General features: G+C 38.5%; 1 protein-coding gene across 2 annotated transcripts in view; it reads right to left on the reverse strand.

The window, feature by feature from the left end:
• Positions 1 to 22,375, reverse strand: part of USP9X (ubiquitin specific peptidase 9 X-linked) — a 162,805-nt gene that overhangs the window by 60,921 nt on the left and 79,509 nt on the right. For both annotated transcript variants that reach the window (XM_081951522.1, XM_081951521.1), the window contains exons 15-23: positions 16,730 to 16,863; positions 16,222 to 16,309; positions 12,526 to 12,868; positions 10,329 to 10,424; positions 9,485 to 9,696; positions 8,830 to 9,070; positions 8,486 to 8,635; positions 8,275 to 8,395; positions 886 to 1,016 (exon numbers count right to left, since the gene is read on the reverse strand). In XM_081951522.1, coding sequence (XP_081807648.1) covers positions 886 to 1,016; positions 8,275 to 8,395; positions 8,486 to 8,635; positions 8,830 to 9,070; positions 9,485 to 9,696; positions 10,329 to 10,424; positions 12,526 to 12,868; positions 16,222 to 16,309; positions 16,730 to 16,863 — 1,516 coding nt within the window. The remainder of the gene's footprint in view (positions 1 to 885; positions 1,017 to 8,274; positions 8,396 to 8,485; positions 8,636 to 8,829; positions 9,071 to 9,484; positions 9,697 to 10,328; positions 10,425 to 12,525; positions 12,869 to 16,221; positions 16,310 to 16,729; positions 16,864 to 22,375) is intronic.

The following is a 22,375-nucleotide window of genomic DNA, read 5'->3' on the forward strand; positions in this document are numbered from 1 at the left end:
AAAACTGCTTTCAAAACTCAGTCATTAGACAGCAGGATTGTGTGTGTGTGTGTGCTGATGATGATGATGATGATGATGATAATATCAAGATCCAAAAACTAAATTTGAAAGATTGTGGCATAAACTGCCTGTGATGGTCCCAGTGGTTATCAACATGCTGGATGCCATACCAAAAAAATCTTGGACAGCACTTAGTACTACCTTGATATACTATGACATACTAGTTGGAAAGAATCAATTGCATATGAAGGTCAACATTGGCTAAGGAACTAACAGCTGTGATTTCACATTTTTTATTTATAGCAATAATAATTGTATTATATGTTTAGGGCCACCTAACTTCCAGAAACCCCAGAAGGTTTTCCCTATGTTCCTTGTCTAAAAATCTCAAAATTAATAATATAAGGAATAAATAAGCCCCCCTCTCAAATGATATTTACAATCCCGCAAACTAGAACCCAGTGACATTTCATAACATAAGAAGGAATTTTTTTGGGAAAATGTAGTATTAAAAAAATCACTTCTGGAAAATGTATCTCAAAATAATTACAAGCTTCTTTTTTTCAGTTATTAAAACATGCCTGAACACCAGAAACATTTTTTAAAAAATCAACACTGGAGTGATACATGACTTTTTTTTCTTCCATTCAATTGTGTCCACTTCTCAGAAATTGCATGGACAAGTTTGCAGTTTTCTTGGGAAGGTTTTTCAAGAAGTGGTTTCCTATTTTCTCCTTCTTATGGTTGAGAGAAAGTGACTGGTTCAATGCCACTACAGCCAGCTTTGTGGCCAAAGACTTATGGTCTTCTGATTTCTATCTTGATGCTTTAATCACTAAGCCAAACTGGCTCTACACTTAGCCAAAATATTAACTCTACACAAACCTCTGTAAGATATAGCACTTGTGAAGCAGAAGGTCCAAAGAACAGAGAATCAAGGGATGGACTAAGGCTGCTGTCCCCAAGTTTTGCATGGTCTAAACAGATAGCTCTTAATTTCTCTATAGTAGTATTATCTGAAATACATAAAACAAAATTTAAAAATGATTCTTCCCCTCAAATATTAAGAAAAACATATTGATTCCACAAAACATCTTTAAAACTGAAATACACTGAAGTTACCTCAGAAATCAAACATCAAAAATATTTCTGAAACATGTTTTGACTTTATAACACACATTTTTCAGGACTACATGACTACAATGCTGGCCCAAGAAAACCTGTTTTTAAAGGTACTGCTATCAGATATAACAACTATGCTCACGCCAGAGAATATTCTTCCCTTTTTGGATCTAAGTGCAAACTTCTATTATATAATGTGCTAATTTTGAACTTCAATTAGAATTAAGTAAGCAGCATTGATTATTGTGCAATAGTACATTTAACAGCATATAGTAGATATGAAAAGTCTGCATACTCCTGTTAAAATATCAGATTTTTGAGATATAAAAAGAAATCAGACGGAGATAAATCACCTCAGAATTTTTCCACTGTTAATACAACATACAAGCTGCACAATTCAATGGAAAAATAAACAAATCTTTCAGGGCAGAAAAATAAAAATAAAAAAACTTAAAATAATGTGGATACAATAAATGTGCACATCTTATAAATAGGAATATAGATGTGTTCAGAATTAACCAATCACATTCAAACTCATATTAAACAGTAGTCAGTATACACCTGCCATCAATTAGTGTCTCTGATCAAGCTTATATAAAGTTCAGTTGTTTTAATAGGATTGCCCTGACATTTACTCAGTTGCCTTTTAGAGCAAAAGCCATGGGGTGCTAAGAGCTTACAAAGCATCAAAGGGATCTCATTGTCACAAAAGAAGGGTACAAAAATTTCCAAGGTATTGGCTATACCATGGAACACAATGAAGATGGTCATCAAGAAGTGGAGAAAACACGGCACAACAGTTTATTTATTATTATTTATTATTTTATTATTCGTATTTATAGACCGCCCCTTCTCCCGAAAGGGACTCGGGGCGGTGTACAGTCACTAAAATGCGTTATAAAATACATACATAAAACAGTTAAATAATTAAATACGTAGGTGGAGGAGGTTACAAGACTGTATATAGAATAATAAATATAGTACATTAAAAGCTTATTAAAACCCCAAACCCAATTAAAATGAATAAATCCCCGGGAGGTAAAACTAAGAAAGTGCCAGGCCAGCTGATTGAAATAGGTGAGTCTTTAACTTTTGCCGGAAGGAACGGAGGTCGGTGGTAGTTCGAATGTCTGGGGGGAGGTCATTCCAGAGGGTTGGGCCCATCACAGAGAAGGATCTACTCCTAGGTGTCGCCCGCTGGCATTGCCTAGCAGACGGCACCAGGAGGAGCCCCTCTCTGTGTGAGCGGATAGGTCGCAGGGACGTTTGTGGTAGGATGCGATCCTGCAGATACCTAGGTCCTATGCCATGGAGCGCTTTAAAGATGGTAATCAATACCTTGAAACGCACCCGAAAGGCCACAGGTAGCCAGTGCAGCTCGCGCAGGAGAGGTGTTACGTGGGAGTAACGAGTACTTCCCATAATAACCCGCGCGGCTGCGTTCTGAACTAGCTGCAGTCTCCGGATGCGTCCCAAGGGAAGCCCCATGTAGAGGGCATTGCAGTAGTCCAGGCGAGACGTCACCAGCGCATGAGTGACCGTGCGCAGGGCACTCCGGTCCAGTAGGAGGCGCAATTGGCGCAGTTATATTACTAAGAACTGGATGTCCCTCAAAAATTTATGAAACAAAGAGAAAACTGGTTTGAGAGGTTGCCAGGATGCCTACAGCAACATTAAATGAGCTGCAGAAATTTCTGACAAGTACTGATTGTGTACTACATGTGACAACAATCTCCCATATTCTTCATATGTCTGGGCTGTGGGATAGGATGACAAGACAGAAGCCTTTTCTTACAATAAAAAACATACAAGCCTAACTACATTTTCCAAAACAAAATGTGTTACCTACATCAAACGTGTTATGGTCTGATGAATTATGGCAATAATTCCAAGGTGGATAAAAATCTATGGTTTTTTTAAATAAAAAAGATGGGATTTTTAAAAAATTAAATCGGATATTTTTGATTTTTTATCAAACTTATTTTAATAAAATGCTTTTGGAGTAAAAAACTATCTAACAGCTTTCTACTTAAGATACATTAATAATTTAGTTTATTCAGCATAAAATGGAGCTTAGTTATATAGCATGAGGCTGTACATTCTGCAATATTCGGACTGTCGGTGAGTCAACAGTGGGTCAGAGGAGGAGCCGCTGCGGGACAGAGATGACAGTTCTTCTTTTGCCTTCATTCTTTCCCAGCATTAGAATCTCAAGAATCTCACATGAACCCTGTCTGACAAACCATCTCCGAGATCTTTTTTAGATCGGAACCCCCTTGGAGGGGGAGCGAAGAAGGGGCAGTGTCTCATCAGACTAAGGGGGAGGAAACAGGTCCTTCGCAGGTCAGAGATCTGCCCTCTGAATTGGAGTAGGGGCGGCAGCATGGCAACATGCTGCACAAGAAGCTGACTTCCAGCCAAAGCAAATTAACAGGAGTGTGAGGAAGAGATGAAAGACAAGTAAGAAAATTAATCTAACCCACAGTCATAAATCAAACTTGGAAAAGGCAAAGACTCTTGAGAGCATAAATAATATTGATGGTAAGACCGGGATTTTTTCAAAAAGAAAGAAAGCCATTTGTTTGAAACAATTCGGACAGAAAGCCGAGAAGTGACAAACCCACTTAAATAATAACTCTAAATTTGGCTTCCCACTTGAAAAGATTGTTTTTAAAGGAGTCTAGGAGTGTGAAGATTTATTTCATCTGAGTGTCTTTTAACTAACATATCTTAAGCAATCCCAATTAATGAGAGATGGAATGCAACAAGGGAGAAAGATCAAGAAAAAATCTCCTCACTGACAACTGATAACCTAATCTTACCTGTGTGGGAAATTCCAATTAACCAACTGCAGTAAATCAGAACTTGGAAAAGCAGGAGGCGAAGAAGAAACATAACTGAGTTTTGGCTGTATGTAAGCTTGTTCCAATTAATATATTTTGAGCAGCTATGACCAACGAGAGGTGAAGGGTGGCAAAGAAAGGCAATAATAACAGAGTCAAGAACTGGGAAATACGAAGTTTTTTTTCCCTTTCCTTTTTTTTTCTGCAAAAGATTAAGATGGCTACAGCTTCTCTTCCGGTTTCACAGTAGTTGAATTAACTAAATTTAAGGTGGACCAGAATCTCGAAATAAAACTTGTATAACTAACTGTAATTTTGGAACTGGACATTAAGGAAGAACAAAAGACCAAGATGGCTCCCGTCGCTCTTCCCCATAGCAGCTGAAGTAGATAAATTTAAGGTGGATCAGAACTCTGAAATAAGAACTGTATAACTAAATGTAACCTTGGAACTGGACATCCAAACTGAGAATTTGAAGAACTATGTGAAATTATAAAAAATATGTATAAATCATTAAAATCAAGCTAAATAGAATTCTGAACCCAGAGAAGCAGGTATTTAAAGAAGAAAGCAAAGAATAAGGGGAGCAAGGTAATGAAGGGGTAGAAACAGAGGGAAATAAAAAGCAGACAAAAAGCTTCATTGGACTTGGCAGTGGTATAGGGAAAATTGTAAATGGGGGATGTGTCCCAACAAAAGGAAATAATAAGCAGATAAAAGATGTTTTGGAGGTTGTCAGTGGCATAAGGAAAATTGAAGTAGGAGATTACACACCAACAAAGAGAAATATAAAAGACCTTTTTGACGGTGGCTTGGGGAAAAAATTGAAGAGGGTGGATGTGTCAAAACAAAGAAAAAGGAGAAGGCAGGAACAGAGAAGTGGGACAAAAGACTTACTAGGAAAAAATCAGACAACTAGAAATTGTTATATGGGAAAATATAAAGCTAAAATAAGGGGTTTATTCCTAAATATGACAATAAAATGGAGTTGCTAACTGGTTGAATATGATAATGGAAAGATAATTGAATAAAGGTTAAAATATATGGAATATGGACAAATATGAAATGGATATGGGGAGATTGTAAAGCAGGGGTTTGTGATTCACTTTTATACATGATAATTAATCTGAGTTGCTAATTGATTGAATATGACAAGAGAAGGATAATTAAGCATGGGTTAAAATATATGAAACATGGACATATATAGAACTTTTAAGATGATGAACAAAGTGAGATGTTTACCGCTTGTTATTTTATATAGTAGATTAAGGGAATTGTAATGAACATTGAACAGTAAGGATTGCCATTTATAGACAATTAAGGGCAATCTAATCCAAGATATGAAAAATGGAGAGGGAACATGAAATATACTTACAATGGGAAACTATTGATATTTAAAGACAGAATCACAAATTGGGGTGTGTGTAAGGATGTATAATTATATAAATATAATGATGAGAATAGTTGGGAATTGTAACCAGGTCTACATCTCAGCCAAAATTAGGCTGGGGTTTTTAAAGCACAATGACTATGTATGTATACTTTTTTGTTCTATTTTTTTTAAAAAAAGGAGGAAGATATATGTTAAAATTAAATATGTATATTGAAAAGGAATGATAAATACCATCAACATAAAATGGAGCTTGCTCAGAAGCTGAAATACACCAAGTGAATGAGATGAAGAGTGTGAAATAGAGGAGAGAGGTAAGGGAAGGAGAGGGATAGGAGAGAGGGCGGGGGGAGGGGGAAGAGGAGGAGAGAAAGGAGGAGTGGAAAGGGGAGAGAGGAGAAGGAGAGAGGAAGTGGAAGTAGAGAAGAGAAGGATGAGAGAGAGCAGAAAGGAGGTAGTGAGGGGAGGAGAGAGGGAGAAGAAAGTGATGGATAAGGTACAAATATGGTGTATGGAGAGCAGAAGAGCCAATAATTGGTTTTTGGAGTTGATGGTAAGATGAATTGATGTAAACATTTAATAATACAATACGATGTTGGCTATGTAATAGTATACATGTGATTATATGTTATGAAAATGAAAAATAAAAAACTTTATATACATAAAAGACATATAACCCAAAGCATACTTCCAAATCAATAAAATAATGGCTTCATTAGAAGAGGAAGATCAAAGTTTTGGAATGGGCCAGCCAGAGTCCACACCTGAATTCAATTGAAAATCTGTGTGATGACCTTAAGAGAGCTATGCACAAGAATGCCCTCAAGGAATTGAGAGGGACAAAACGGATCAAGCGATATCTAAAGTACCGTTGGTGGAAGACAAGGGTGAACAACTGAATACAGGTAAGAGCTGCTATTAAAGCCTACCTCGTAGCAATTCAGATAGTGAAGCATTAAGTACTTCTCTGCACCAATTGCAATGGCATATATCGGCCAGCGACCCTCTTTAAGGTGAGCCGTTTCCTCCTGGGAAAGGAGGATACAAGGTCTACATGAAGGGGTGCAGTGAGGAATTTGCTGATTTTCCGGGAGGCAAAATTGCTCAGCTTTGTTCCCAGTTAGATGCCAGCATGATTGCTGGTCCAGAGGAGGAACCTGGGGCAGGTTTTTGCCCAGTTATGTGGGAATAGTTTAATCCCATTGCTTCTGAGAAAGACAAGGAGTATAAGTACAAGCACCTGTATTTTAGATCCATGCCTTCTGGCTTGTGAAAAATTCTCAGGAAGTGACATGTGGGTAGGTTCTGGTAGTGATTAATGCTTCCCTATGAGAAGGGGTGATGCCCCAGCATTTTAAGGAGCCCTTCGATACCATCAAACATGTTATTCTTTCATAGGTTGTGAGTGGGGGGGGGGATCTGTGTTGTCTTGGTTCACTTCTTTCTTTTATGGCTGCTCTGAGTTGGTGTTGATAGGAAACAAGATGTCGAGACTTTGTTGCTTGCTTTCTGGAGTCTCTTTGTGGATACTCTCTCTTCTTCTGTTTAACATCTACATGAAGCCCCTAGGTGAGATCATCCATCACTATGGACTGAGATATCATCAATATGCTGAAGACACCCAGCTATCAGTCTCAGCCATTTTCCATGAAGGTTCCCATTCTTTGGAAAATCAACCCGAGAGAGATTAAATTGCTTCCCAATTTAACACTCTTTCATAAAGCCCTGAAGACCTGGCTTTACCAAAAGGCCTGGGTAATCCAAAGTGGGATGGAGCCTATCAAGTGGCTTATCTGATTGATTGTTGTGGCCAGGGGAGTGGGTAATTATTTTTATCATTTGTATATTAGGTTTTAATTTTTGTAAGCTGCCCACAGTCACTTAGAGCAGGTGGGCGGCCATATAAATTTAAATAAATAAATAAATACCGTATTTTTCGGGCTATAAGGCACACCGGTGTATAAGACGCACTATGATTTCGAAGAGGTAATTAAGAAAAAAAGTTTTTGTCATCCCCAGCCCTCAGGAGCACTTTGCAGGCTTCAGCAGGGCTGGGGGAAGGCAAAAACGCAGATTTTTGTAAAAACAAAGGCGTTTTTGCCTTCCCCCAGCCCTGCTGTAGCCTGCAGTGTTTCTGGGAGCTGGGGGAAGGCAAAAACGCCTCTATTTTTTGTGAAAATGGGATGTTGGGCAGGGGCTTCGGGAGACTAAAAAATGGCTATATTTGGTATGTAAGATATACCAACATTTCCACACTCTTTTAGATGGGGAAAAGGTGTGTCTTATACTCCGAAAAATATGGGTACATCAACAAATGCATAGAATGCATTTGCAAGGAAGAGTGAGCAAACTTTCCCCAAGGTGTGCCATGCTGATAGTTCCTACCGCAAAAGACTGAATGCTGTCATAAAATCAAAATGTGCTTTAACAAAATATTAGTTTAAAGGTGTGCACACTTATGAAACTATATTTTTGTGAGTATTTTTATTTTTCCCCTTTGAAAGATTTTAGTTGGATAGCTTATATGTTATATTAAAGATGGTGGGGAAATCTGAAGTGATTTATATTGGTATGATATTTTTACATGTCAAAAACCTTGCATTTTACAGAGGTGTATCTTCTTCGTGCCATATCCGTCATCAGATGTTGGCAATCCTATTTTTTCAACAGCTGCATGAAAAAGTGCTGCTGAGTTTGTCCAAACCAATCCCTTAGGTTCTGAAGCCATGATGTTCTTCTTCTGCCTGGACCTCATTTGCCTTCAATCTTTTCCTGGAGGATTAAGTGAAGGATGCCATATTTTTCTGAGTGTCAATTTAAAATTCTGGATATGGGTGTACAGATTTTATATATACACTTTATGATCTTTCCATTTGCAAATATATATTTTAATTGAAAATTATAGAATAAAAAAATTACCTGGTGGCATTAATTTCATAAGGATTCGTGCACCATCTCTAAGAGATGGCATATTTAGACTACTTCCTAGGTCTGCAACTTGCCAAAGAAATGAGATGTATCTAGGATGCAGTGACATAATCTACAATAAAAATAAAAAGTTGTCATAAGATGCAAATTTTAAATGTTTGCCTAGTATTATAAATTTAGATGCATGTGTTCTTTTACTTACAACTCCGGGCAAGCAACTTTCAACTTCTGGATTTGGACCATCGCTATAATGATTGCCATGGTTACCAGGAGAACCCGTGGAAGAATCAGAGGAACTATCAGGGCTTGAAGGCATATTGGAACTTATCTGTGTAAGCTTTGCTGTAATTAACTGCAACAGAGTAAAATGCAGATGTAAATTGATAAACTATATCAAGTAGTGAAGCATAACTATTTTTAAAAGCTTCTGAATGTATTAAACTACAAGTGCGCAAGTTTACTAATGTATAATTCTATCATTACAGATTATATTTATAGTGTTATGGGCACACATTTTATCAGTATATAATTTTTCTTAGTACTTACTGTTTTATCTTTGAGATTCAATTGTCCAATTAATTTCCTATCATCTACGGGATCTACTAATTCGCCTCCAATAAATAATTCTACTTTGGTATGTGCACTGTTGGCTTTAATACGGTTGAGAATGCAACGTCTGACTGAACCAATGGTATCATTTGTATGAGACCAAACATCCAAATCTTCCACCTGCCGACCTTGGTTTGGAAAACGAACTACTAGAGAGATGTGCTTACCACGAAAAGCTCTGAAAATATAGAGAAATGAAATTCTAGTTAAAACTATCCTGGATATTTAAAAATGTTAATATGGTAAAACACAGTTAATAAATATTTTTACTCCTTTTTAAAACATTGACAATTTGCTAATAAGAAAATGTGTTTCTTATTCTGAATTCTTCTGAAAGGGATGGCTATTTATTTTGTAAGTCAGATAAAAAAATAATATCTTTCTTGCATGTATCAAGTATAATAAACATGACATTTATAATTCTGTTGAACTGCACTTACAAACCATGATATTTCGATAATTGAGACACTAAGTTGATTAGCATAATCCTAAACATATGTATCCTATTGTAATAGCTATATAAAACTAATTTGAATCCTATCTAATTAATAATTCAATCACTGCACCCCAGGAAACTGACTTTTCCACAAACCTTGACATTGGTAGAATTGTTCGTTCTTCATGGTAATCACTGTCACATTCATTTATATACTCTCTTAATACAGTCAACACTCGCACCATTCTTATTGCTTCTTGTCTTGCACAATTAATACTATCTTTATCTCCATCCAATACACATAAAGTATCATAGGATGCCTTCAAACGATCAAAACAGGACTGAATGAAGTCCTCATGGATAACTACCTGTACAAATGCCAAAAGAGCCATAATTTATCAATTATTTTTTTAAAAAGGAAATAACATGAAAAATAACCAGAAACTTTCAATAAATTACATGTAGAAGTGCAGGTTTTCCCAATTTTATAATTCCAAAAAATATTTTAAAAGTTCATTAACAAGCCAAACGTAATTTACTCTAGTGGTATAAGCACTGCCCCAAATACAAGGAATAATCATAACTGTCATGTAGTCTGACAGAATATCAATACTTTATCTTAACAAAGATTAATGTCAAAATAGTAGGTCTTCACTAATCGAACCTTTCTTGCCACAGAACATTACATTATTCTAAAATAATAAAAGTTATGCACCACCCAAATTAGATAAATATATCTGTTTCAGTTTCAGTTTCAGTTTATTAAATTTATAAACCGCCTCCTCTTCCCATATCTGCTTATGTCAGAGAACATTTGGGAGTAGTGGTGGTGGTAATATATTATTAACCATGTCTATATTGTGAAAGCAATATTAAATGTGTATTTACTGTGATTATTTCTACACTGGACTCTTTGGTTGCCTATACACAAAAAAGATGTTTACTCTTCTGAAATTGCATCAAAACTTCCTATAAAAAGAAGTTACTGTTAATATTTTACCTGATTAACTTGTAATCTTGGACCAAGGTTGGTATAAATCTCCTTCAGCAGATCTATTGCTCGACTGGCAATATCATCACTTCCTTGAATTACAACCTAAACAACAACATAAAGCATATGTTAAGCTAAAATTATATAGCAAATGATATAAAATAGCATATGCCCAACTTACCATTTTGGAAATGGAATGTTTTTAAAACCTTTGGAATATCCATACCATTCTACCCATTCTTGGTATGCCATTTTTTTGGACTTAATGCGCCAAACAATAGCAGTTTCTGTTATTCTAGGGGTGTTCTGGTTGTATTACAGGTTATTTCATACAAAATATGACAAACCACTTCTGGTTTTTAACTTCTAGAAGATGGCAGACCATATACAAAATGGCTAGAGTAGCATGCTACAGAGAGCACTGTGAATTTTTCCAGAATATGCTATATGATAATTTAGACTGCATCCAGTGTTCTCATAAGAAGCTAAAACAAAACTTTTAGAAAGCCAACTCATTACTTAAAAAGCTAATACCAAGTAAATACTGAAAACATGTTGAAATCTAGGTCTTCTGGATTTGTTAATGGAATATTGTTTTTATTCGTTTACATTTTGGTTATGTTGCGATTTTCCAGGCAATAGTGTGAATTTACTATTACCTTAAATAACTGTGGAAGAATAGTTAAGAACAATGGGCACACTTCAAATTTTCCTATTATAAAGATTTAGTCATTGGATCTTTTCCCTATAATTTGGAAATAATAAAATCTTGCTTTAATGGAGTACTCTGAAGAAGTTGTCCATTATTTTCAAATGTCTTTAAAGAATTTATATAATTGTGACAAATTATTTCATGTGTGTGATATCACATATGAAATAATTTGTCACAATGATTTAATGGCATTTATATCAACTGCACAATTATGACATAAATTATGTAAATTACTTAAGAAAATTACATACAAAGTCCATTAAATCAGTCAAGGTTTTGCTATATGGTTGATAATGAGGGGTCCTTGGTGCTCTCTGAGCTTGCTTTTTTTCTTGCAGATGTTTCATTACCCCAAATAGGCAACATCATCAGTGCTAGCATCCCTCATTTCTACCGTGAGCTACAAATATTTTTCTTTATTGATATAGTTGATAAATTTGTTGGAAAAACAGCTGTACACAATCTTATTATGCTGGTAGTAGTTGAAGAACATTTTCAACTAAAATTGGATCATTCATAAATTTTAAAACCCTTATTTATATTCTGTTTGGAGGTTTTTTAGATCTATGACTTTTTAAAGTTTAAAAGCGATCAAGATCGCGTGAAGTGTTAATACCACTTTATAATGCCTTGGTAAGGCTACACTTGAAATACTGCATTCAGTTTTGGTCGCCACAATGTAAAAAAGATGTGGAGACTCTAGAAAGAGTGCAGAGAAGAGCAATGAAGATGATTAGGGGACTGGAGACTAAAACATGAAGAACGGTTGCAGGAACTGGGTATGTTTAGCTTAAGAGAAAGAAGGACTAGGGGAGACATGATAGCAGTGTTCCAATATCTCAGGGGTTGCCACAAAGAAGAGTGAGTCAAACTATTCTCCACAGCACCTTAGCGCAGAACAAGAAGCAATGGGTGGAAACTAATTAAGGAGAGAAGCAACTTAGAACTGAGAAGAAATTTCCTGATAGTTAGAACAATTAATCAGTGGAACGGCTTGCCTCTAGAAGTTGTGAATGCCCCAACTTAGAACTGAGGAGAAATTTCCTGACAGTTAGAACAATTAATCAGTGGAACAGCTTGCCTCCAGAAGTTGTGAATGCCCCAACACTGGAAGTCTTCATGAAGATGTTGGATAGCCATTTGTCTGAAATGGTATAGGGTTTCCTGCCTAGGCAGGGGGTTGAACTAGAAGACCTCCAAGATCCCTTCCAACTCTGCTATTGTATTGTAAGTCTTAAAATAGTATACAAGAGCGCCATACTATCACAAAAACATTAAGCTTTATATGTGAACATATGAAATGTACAAAACAATGAAAGCACATTTAAAATACACAATGATGCTTCATTCTACATATGTGTAATTGTTGATTTGTCTACTTTACAAAAATAGTGTTTTTTGTAAAGGCATTTTTTCAATACCGTCAATATACTATTAACAGAAAGTAAATGACAGTCTCAATTTGAATAGTCAGAATATATTTTTTACACTTACTCTCCAAAGGTAATCTAGTCCTATTAACTCCAAGTCATCCATCATATAGGCACGTCTCTTTGCTACTAGCTTCCCTTCCCGACAGTTCACAGCTTTGAAGAAACGTTCAAAACATTTCATTCCATTTTCTGTTAACAGTGAAGGGTCCAATTGAAGAACATTGTTTTCAAAAAAGTCTTTATTAATGTCAGGGTCTAAGTCCGGTTCATCTCCCATTAGTTTAGAATACCATTTAAAACAGGCTTCACGATCACACAGGTAGACTGCATTTTCAGCTAAACATTTCCATATTTGTTTTGCCTGAGGAGCACAGAGCCATAATTGACCATCCTTCAGTAAAAATCTTGCAGAAAACAAAGGAACAAATCATTAGAAATACGTATTAATCCCACAAATACTTTAAAAATAAAGTTTGCCATATATACCTAAATTCCAATAATTTGAAATTTTCAAAAGGGAAAAAAGATAATTTAGCATTATTACATAATGTGCACATCACATATTTTTACATTAATACTCTTAATGTACATTCATAAAAGGAAGTTACTGAATTTAATATTGAATTTAATAAAATCTGGACAAGTACATTAACTGTATTTCTGTTATCTTCATATAAGATACTGCATTTCCTTCCAAAAACTGACAAGCTAAGTTTCTCCTTTATATTTACTAATTTCTTATCCTTAAAACTAGCTGTTCAAATGTGTTTTGATTAATCAAGAGCTATCAAGATCTATTTATTCATAAAAGAACCCTCCTTATTTTTCAATCCTTCTGGAGCAGCTTGGCTATGAAGTAATTATTCTAATTGCAGAAACTCTAGTGAAAACAATGTACTTGAAATGGGTCCATCTGAAAGAGGTTACGGGGTAGGCATATCAATATTTTATTAAATGAATGGCAACACAGGTCTGCAAATTTTTAGAGAGCTGTTTTGGTTTTTCCACATATATTTTTTTTTTTGGTTTTTGGTGCGCTGAATCCAAAAATGACCTCCATTTTGTCATAGGACATCACGTTTCCTGACAATTTAAGTAACTGTAAAATAAGGCAATACCTCAAAATAAATGGAAATAGACTTATAAAATTAAAGTTTTATTACAATATTTTCATGAAAATCCTTTTTTGAACTGAAATGAGCTCACCTACACACACTAAACTCGATTATTCTTCCTTGTGAGGCTCCTCTTGGTGCATTTACGCTTGTGAGTAACATCTGGAATGTCTCTCTGAAGCATCCAACAGTAGTCTGCCATCATTATAATGCTCCATTTCCCCTGGTATCTCCTTTCCATCTCTTTAATGTCTTGGTTCACCTTGTTCCTCACTCACAGCTCCCAAATTTTCAGGAAAGTAGTCAAGGTGGGACTGGAGGAAATGCATTTTCAAACTCATCAGGCAACCTAAAGCTTGAAATGCTTTCAGCATTCTTCCGATGATCTTTTTGCAGTGAGGATCTTTTGTTATTGCCTAAAAATTTCTGTACGACTTCTTTAAATGTAATCCACCCTTCTTTTTGAGGATCCGTCATGGTATTGACAAACTCTTGATCAACTACAGTATAAGCCTTCTAAAGTATGGTCCGACGAACACACCTTCCTTCAATTTTGCCTCCGACAGGCATGGAAACTTGGTGACCAAGTATTTGAAGCATTCTCCATCTTTTGGAAGTGATTTTATGAATTGCTTCATCAATCCCAATTTTATGTAGAAAGGTGGTAGAAGAACTTTATGGGAAGGTACCAAAGTTTCTCGGAGGATATTTTTTTCATCAACTGTTAGCACCCTCGGCTGCCAACTCTTCTTGGTCCAGTGATTTTGTCAGTCTCGACTGTCCCATAGACACAGAAAACAAGGGTATTTGGTATACCCAGCTTACTGCTCGAGCAGTATGCACAAGACCTTCAAGTCCCCACACACTTGTCAACCATGGTCTTCATATTTAAGTTTATGAAGAACCAATTCCAAGTTCTTGTAGGTTTCCTTCAAGTGTATGGAATGACCTACAGGTATGGAAGCATAAAAACCGTTGTGGAGTAAAACTGCTTTGAGACTTCTTTTTGAAGAATCTATAAAAAGACGCCATTCTCTGAATCATATTGGATTTTAAATTGACCCATCAGACCTTCGACATCGATGCAATAAACCAACTTGTCTTCCTGGGCGAAGTAAGGAACGAACTCCTTTTCACGATGTCTGAACCATGAAGATGACACTCCTGGCAACAATAAATTCCTGCTTTTCAGCCTTGACCCAAGTAACTCAGCGGCATCTTCAGGAAGATTCAAGTCTCTTACCAAATCATTCATCTCCTCCTGAGAAAACAATTTTGGTATCATCTTCAAAGTCAGAACTTGATTCATCATCTGGTTCAGGTATGACTTCACCTTCATCGGAGCTAGGATCTCTTCCAAGGTAGCAGGGGGCTTGGGTACTGGTATATCTGTGCCATGGGGAATGGGACGAATTGCTGAGTGAAGATTGGGATATGAAATGGAATGCTTCCATTTGGAATTAAACCCTTTCACATCGCATGAACAAAAGTAACAGTCATCACTATGGTTCTTTTGCTCTCGCCATACCATAGGAATCCCATAATGGAAAGATTTTTTTCTTACCCTTGAACCAGTTTCGGAGGTCCTCAACACACCATTTGCACACTTTATGAGGCCCCCCAAACTTTATCTTGATCTCCAATTTTTAGTTCAAAGTATGCAAAGTATACTTTTTTCACAAAGTCTGTAATATTCTGCTGTTGCTTCAACACTGTATATTCACCACAGATGAAACAGAAACTGTCTGGCAAATTAATACACTTTCGCGGAGCCATAATGTAACGGTTGAAGAATGACGAGCTAACATGAATTGCGATGAAAAAGTGTGAACAGCCTAGAACCAAGAACCTGATGATGATTCGTGAACAAGTGTGGCATGCAGGAGAGAGCAGCTTTGTGTCTGTACATGAGACGTCACAGTGCTGGCCACGCCCCCTGCACTGACCGGAGATGCTACTATCTGCCCTGTGTCTCCCTCCCAGTGGATTCTTCAGGAAAGATTAACCCCTTCTACCATTAGAAGCACAGACTTAAAACTTGCTTAGATTAACCCCTTCTATCATTAGAAGCACAGACTTAAAACTTGCTTAGTTTATGTATATATTGCTGACCATCAGATTTACAGTGCTATATTTTTTTCACATAACTCAGAAAAACCCTTTAAAGTTTTTTTTGGCATTTTATATCTTAAATGCACTTATGTGAATTAATTAATACTAATATGGACTTTAAATTTGGTTAAAAACCCATTATATAAAGAAAAATACCAAAAATTTAAAAAAAATGATAAATTTGAAGACAATTTTGCATGTTGTGGCAAATCATGACGTCTAGGAGTTTTTTCAATATTTTATTTGTTTTCAGCACACCAAAATACATGGAAATTAGATGAAAATAATCAAACAGTTTTTAGTCGCAGACCTGTGAATTAGACTGACAGGATCAAAATTAAGATGCAAGAAGTCTAATCTCTTCTAAGGATCTTTCTGCAATAATGTCTACAAATCAGAATAAGCTTATTCTACATATATTGCAATAAGAATATGCAGTTCTTCACCTAAGTAAACAAATATATTTTCTCTGATTAAGGAACATTTATCCCCCCCCCCCCCCCCGCAACACAAACCATGCTTAAACCAACCGTAAAAAGTTCAACCGCTCTTGGACTTCTTGGACATGACTGTATCTACTTCCTGGTCTTACAGTTTGTGGATCATATTCTCCATGCTCTGCAATGTTTAAGAAGCAGATATTATAATGTTATATATGTTTAATCATCAGTAAGTCTCAATGTATCCAGGGAAATCCATTTAGAATTGCCAACATTTTAATATTGTTGAACCATTTATGTTTTAGATATGCAACCGAGACAGCCGTACCAATGTCCTTTGATTGTTTTGTAACTTATTCAAAAATTTATTAACATATAATTTAAAAATGTTTCATAAATGGCATAGAAATAGACTGCGAAAAATATTTTATTTTTGTAAAACAAATCAATATCCTGCACACTTTTTGTTTAAAAATGAATTTTACATGTTCCTCTATAGAGTAGGTGATCTCACATTTCTCAGATTAAAATGCTAACCTTCCTAACAATGTTTAGGAGAGAAATTTAATGAGCTAAACAACTTTAAAATTTAACTCACCTTTAGCATACTGTCGCATGCTTTCCATATATGATGAAAGATTTTCTGCAACTAAAGTTACTAGAGCATGATTGTGCTGAAGTTGATTGATTAAGTCATGACGATAAAATACATGGGGGCTTCGCTGAGTTTGACTGCAATTAAAAACATAAAACTTATAGGTAAATATTTAATATGAATATTTTTATTCAATACTACAGAAAGTAAATGACAGTCCAAAGTGGTATTACATTTTTAAACTAAAATCCCATTCAAAACTGAACATTCATACAAGTCAATTTAAAATTCAATATATTAAGTATATTAAGTATATATTAAGTTAAGTATAAAAAGTGGAAGGAGGGGGACACAACTAAGGCAGAATATCAGCAAATAGCCCGAGCCTGTAAAGATGAAGTGAGGAAAGCTAAGGCTCACAACGAAGAAGGGCTTGCCACAAAAGTAAAAATTAACAAAAAAAGCTTCTTCCAACATGTTAAAAACAAGAAAAAAGTTAAGGAAACAATTGGTCCATTGCTAGGAGAAAGTGGCAAGAAGGTGATAAGCAACAGGGAGAAAGCAGAACTATTTAACTCATGTTTTGCATCTGTCTTTACACAAAGGGATAAAACAGTCCAACCTATCAAAAGCAGCACCACAAAAATCAGATTAGGAACACAAATTGAAATAGGGAAGAAAATGGTAAGTGAGCACCTGTCTACCCTAGACGAGTTCAAATCACCAGGACCGGATGGATTACACCCCAGGGTTCTGAAGGAACTAGCAGACGAGATCTCAGAACCACTGAATTATATCTTTCAGAGATCCTGGAACACCGGGGAACTACCAGAGGACTGGAAAAGAGCTGATGTGGTTCCCATCTTCAAAAAAGGGAAAAATTAGATCCAGGAAACTACAGACCTATCAGCCTAACCTCAATACCAGGAAAGATTCTGGAAAAAATAATCAAGCAACGAATTTGCGAACACCTAGAAGCAAACAAAGTAATAGCCAAAAGCCAACATGGATTTGTCAAAAACAGATCATGCCAGACTAATCTTATTGCATTCTTTGATAATGTGACAAAATTAGTGGACCAGAGGAATGCCGTTGATATAGTTTACTTGGACTTCAGTAAGGCTTTTGATAAGGTAGACCATAACCTACTACTAGATAAAGTAGAAGAATGTGGGTTAGACAGCATCACCACCAGATGGATTCGTAACTGGCTGACCAACCGCACTCAACGTGTAGTTCTCAATGGAACTGCATCTACATGGAGGGAAGTATGCAGTGGAGTACCCCAAGGCTCTGTTTTAGGCCCAGTACTCTTCAACATCTTCATCAATGATTTGGATGAGGGAATAAATGGGGAACTCATCAAATTTGCAGATGATACCAAGCTGGCAGGAATAGCCAACACTCCAGAAGATAGGCTTAAGATACAGAAGGATCTTGACAAACTTGAACATTGGGCACTATCTAATAAAATGAAATTCAATGGTGAAAAGAGTAAGGTTCTACATTTAGGCAACAAAAATGGAATGCACAGGTACAGTATAGGTGATACCTTGCTCAGTAGTAGTAACTGTGAAAGGGATCTTGGAGTCCTAGTGGACAACCATTTAAATATGAGCCAGCAGTGTGCAGCAGCTGCCAAAAAAGCCAACACAGTCCTAGGCTGCATCAACAGAGGGATAGAATCAAGATCACGTGAAGTGTTAATACCACTTTATAATGCCTTGGTAAGGCCACACTTGGAATACTGCATTCAGTTCTGGTCGCCACGATGTAAAAAAGATGTGGAGACTCTAGAAAGAGTGCAGAGAAGAGCAACAAAGATGATTAGGGGACTGGAGACTAAAACATATGAAGAACGGTTGCAGGAACTGGGTATGTTTAGCTTAAGAGAAAGAAGGACTAGGGGAGACATGATAGCATTGTTCCAATATCTCAGAGGTTGCCACAAAGAAGAGGGAGTCAAACTATTCTCCAAAGCACCTGAGGGTAGAACAAGAACCAATGGGTGGAAACTAATCAAGGAGAGAAGCAATTTAGAACTGAGGAGAAATTTCCTGACAGTGAGAACAATTAATCAGTGGAACAGCTTGCCTCCAGAAGTTGTGAATGCCCCAACATTGGAAGTCTTTAAGAAGATGTTGGATAGCCATCTGTCTGAAACGGTATAGGGTTTCCTGCCTAGGCAGGGGGTTGGACTAGAAGACCTCCAAGGTCCCTTCCAACTCTACTATTGTATTGTATTGTATTGTATTGTATATAACAGAATAAATATCAGGAGCTACAGCTTTATATTAAAGGCACACTTCATAAAATCCGTCATGGAACTATTTTCATAGCAATGAATTATTCAACAGCAAGTTACTCTCTACTGCATAATACAATCATTTTTGAAAAACTTCTGAACCTGTCAGGTTCCATAGATTCCTATTGGGACCCTGTCATTTTGGTGGAGAGGGGGCCTGGGTGCATTCTTTAGTTTATAGCCTTTTTTCTGGAGCCTATCTATCCTGTACTTTGATTTACCTTCATGGGGATGTAAGGGGGGAGGGCCATCTGTTTTCTCTCAGCTTCAGAACCGCCAGCCTGAGAACAGCTTCTAATCACCTTTTCAAAACAACTTCGCACCTTTGGATTGGCTTATTCAACACTGGACTGAGGGGAAGGGTTTCTAACTGCCTTAACCTAAAAGAATTGTGTGTGGGGGGGAGAATCCTCAGATCCTGCTTCCTTTGTCTTGCTCTCTCTTTTCTTCAATAAAAGGCTATATTTGAAATGCTAATTGTTTCAAGAGCTACTTTCTTGTTCAGAGAGGAGAGGCAGGTCCTTATAGAACCATAGTTTGTCATCTAGCAAAAATTATTAACAAATTTAAAATCCAACATGAAAAAGTCTGTTGGCTTACCTGAACGGCTGTTGTCTGTGCGCTGCAGGAGAATCCAAGCATAGTTAAATTCAGCCTATTAGCCTAGAGACTGAGTTGAAAAAAGTCCTGGCCACACCTCTCTTCTCCTTCAGATGCCAGTTTTTTAACAGGGCGCAGCCGTAAGAAGATGTTCAAGATGAAGTTAAGTCTCTGACAGTAAGTCAAGGTAGGTAGGAAGGTGATCCGCCACAAACCCTGGGCCAGCCGGACACAGGGCAGGGTTGGATTCTCCCGTAGCACACTGAGAACAGCAGTTCAAGGAAGTCAATGGACTTTCTCCTATGCGCTGCTTGGAGAATACAAGCATGGGATGTACTCAAGCTAAGAGTCACGTGGGCAGGAAGAGTCCTGGTCCAGGGTCCCGGAGTCTGAAATAACACTCTGAAGAACACGTCGCCCAAACGACGCCTTGGCCGAGGCAAACTTGCCAACTTTGTAATGTTTAATGAAGGGCGACGGTGATGACATCGCTGCCCTCAGATTTCCTCCATTGAAGCCTGCGTGGCCCAGGCGGCCAAGGTAGCCGCGCTCCTAGTTGAATGAGTGGTCATGCGTCTAGGTAGCAGGCGAGATTGTTGCTCATAAGCTAGGGAAATTCAGGCCTTGATCCAGCGACCAATGGTAGAGGAAGTGACCTTATGGCCCATTGTGGCCAGCTGAAAAGAGAGGAACATTGACTTGGATTTCCGGAATGATGCTGTGCGTTTGATGTAGTGACCCAGGGCACTCCAGATGTCGAGCAGGTGCCATTTCTGCTCCAGTGGAGGGGACGGCGAAGGACAGAAATTGGGAAGGACGACATCCTGACTGTGGTGAAAATAGAAGTTGACCTTTGGTAAGAACTAAGGATCCAAATGCAAGACCACTTTGTCTGGATGGAACAAGCAGAGATCCTCTCTGACCGACAGGGCCACCAGACACTCTCCTCGCTGAGGTGATGGCTACGAGGAAAACCACCTTCAGTGTCAACAGCTGAAGGCTGACGGACCTAAGTGGTTTGAACGACAATGCGATGAGGGCCTGTAAGATGAGGGACAGATCCCAAGTCGGGTAACGATGGACCACAGGGGGACTGAAGTTTGAAGCCCCTTTGAGGAAACTCCGGATCCTGGGGTGTTGAATGAGGGTACATTTGTCCACTGACTCAATTATTGTGTATAAGGCAGCGGCCTGCCTTCGAAGAGTAGAGGATGCTAGTCCTCTATCCAGCACTGTCTGGAGGAAGTTGAGGACCTGCAGAACCAAAGCTGACTGTGACTCTATGAGCTGTTTTCGGCATCACATGGAGAAGATCACCAATGTAGCCTTGTATATTTCTGGTGGTAGAAGGCTGCCTGAATCGTCCAAATGACCTTCTGGGAAAAGTTCGACTCAGGATGTCCCCTTCAAGTGCCAAATGGCTAATTGCAACCATTGGGGCTCTGGATGGAGAAGAGCCCCCTGGCTGAGGACTATCCTATTGTCAGGAATCCGCCAAGGATGAGAAATGGATAGATTGACAAGGTCTGCGCACTAGGTCCGCCTCGGCCAGGGCAGGGCCGCAGAAGCACCTCTGCCACCTCCGCTAGGATCTTCCGCATGATCCTCAGGATGTGTGAAAGGGGAAAAGGTGTACAGGAGTCCCTGAGGCCATGGGCAACGCAGAGTGTTCACTCCTTCTGCTCCGTGCACTAAAAACCTGGCAAAAAACCTCGGGAGTTGGGCATTCATCGGATGGGCAAAAAGGTCTACCGTCGGGCGACTGAATCGTCTGGATAACTCCTGGAACAGGTCTGGGTGCAGCGCCATTTTGAGTGGTCCATGGTCGACCTGCTCAGCCAGTCCGCTTGGACATTGGCTACCCCGGATATGTGCTCCACCCTGATGGATAGGGTGTGAGCTTCCGCCCACCGGCCGAGCTTGTCCGCCTTGATCATAAGGGACCTGGAGTGCCCCCCTGGCGGTTGATATGGGCCTTCGCAGCCACGTTGTCGTGAGTATGAGTACATGGCAGTGTGTTACCAGTAGATGGAACTGTTGAAGTGCTAGTCGAACTGCCCTGAGCTCTAGTCAATTGATATTGGTGAGCTCCTGTTGACTCCACCGCCCCTGGGCCACCCGATTCTGTGAGTGAGTTCCCCACCCAAAGAGGCTGGTGTCGGATGTGACTGTGACATGCTCTGGCTCCCTGAAGTGGTAGCCCTTGCGAATGGCAGAGGACGTCCACCAATGCAGTGAGCGCAGGACCAGAGTGGGTATCTGTACCTGCAAATTGGAGCTGCCGTCGCCGGGCTGTTGATACGGCAGCAGGAACCACTGGAGAGTCCAAGCGTGAAGCTGAGCCCAGGAAACGACATTGATACAGAAAATCAGTTCACCTAATAATTGGGACAGGACTGCCAGGAATGTCGACCACCATCTCCATAGTTGGCCTATCAGTGCCCTGATTCTGAGGCGCCGTTCCTGTGACAGGGGGACTTAGCAAGAGATGGTGTCTATTACTGCTCCGAAATGCAAGAGATTGGTGGTCGGGTGTAGATGGCTTTTGCCAAAGTTGATCACGAACCCGTGTTGTTGCAGAGTTCAGATCGTGGTCTGGAGTGCTTGATCTGGGGATGACGACAGGATCAGAATTGAGTCGAGGTAGCATTGTAACATTACCAGGACTGATCTGAGGTGTGCTGCTGCTGCTGAAAGTAACTTCGTAAAGTCCTGGGTGCAAAGGACAGGCCAAATGTCAGAGC

The sequence above is a fragment of the Natrix helvetica genome (assembly GCF_964273705.1).
Source record: "Natrix helvetica genome assembly, chromosome: 4".
NCBI classification, from domain to species: Eukaryota; Metazoa; Chordata; class Lepidosauria; order Squamata; family Natricidae; genus Natrix; species Natrix helvetica.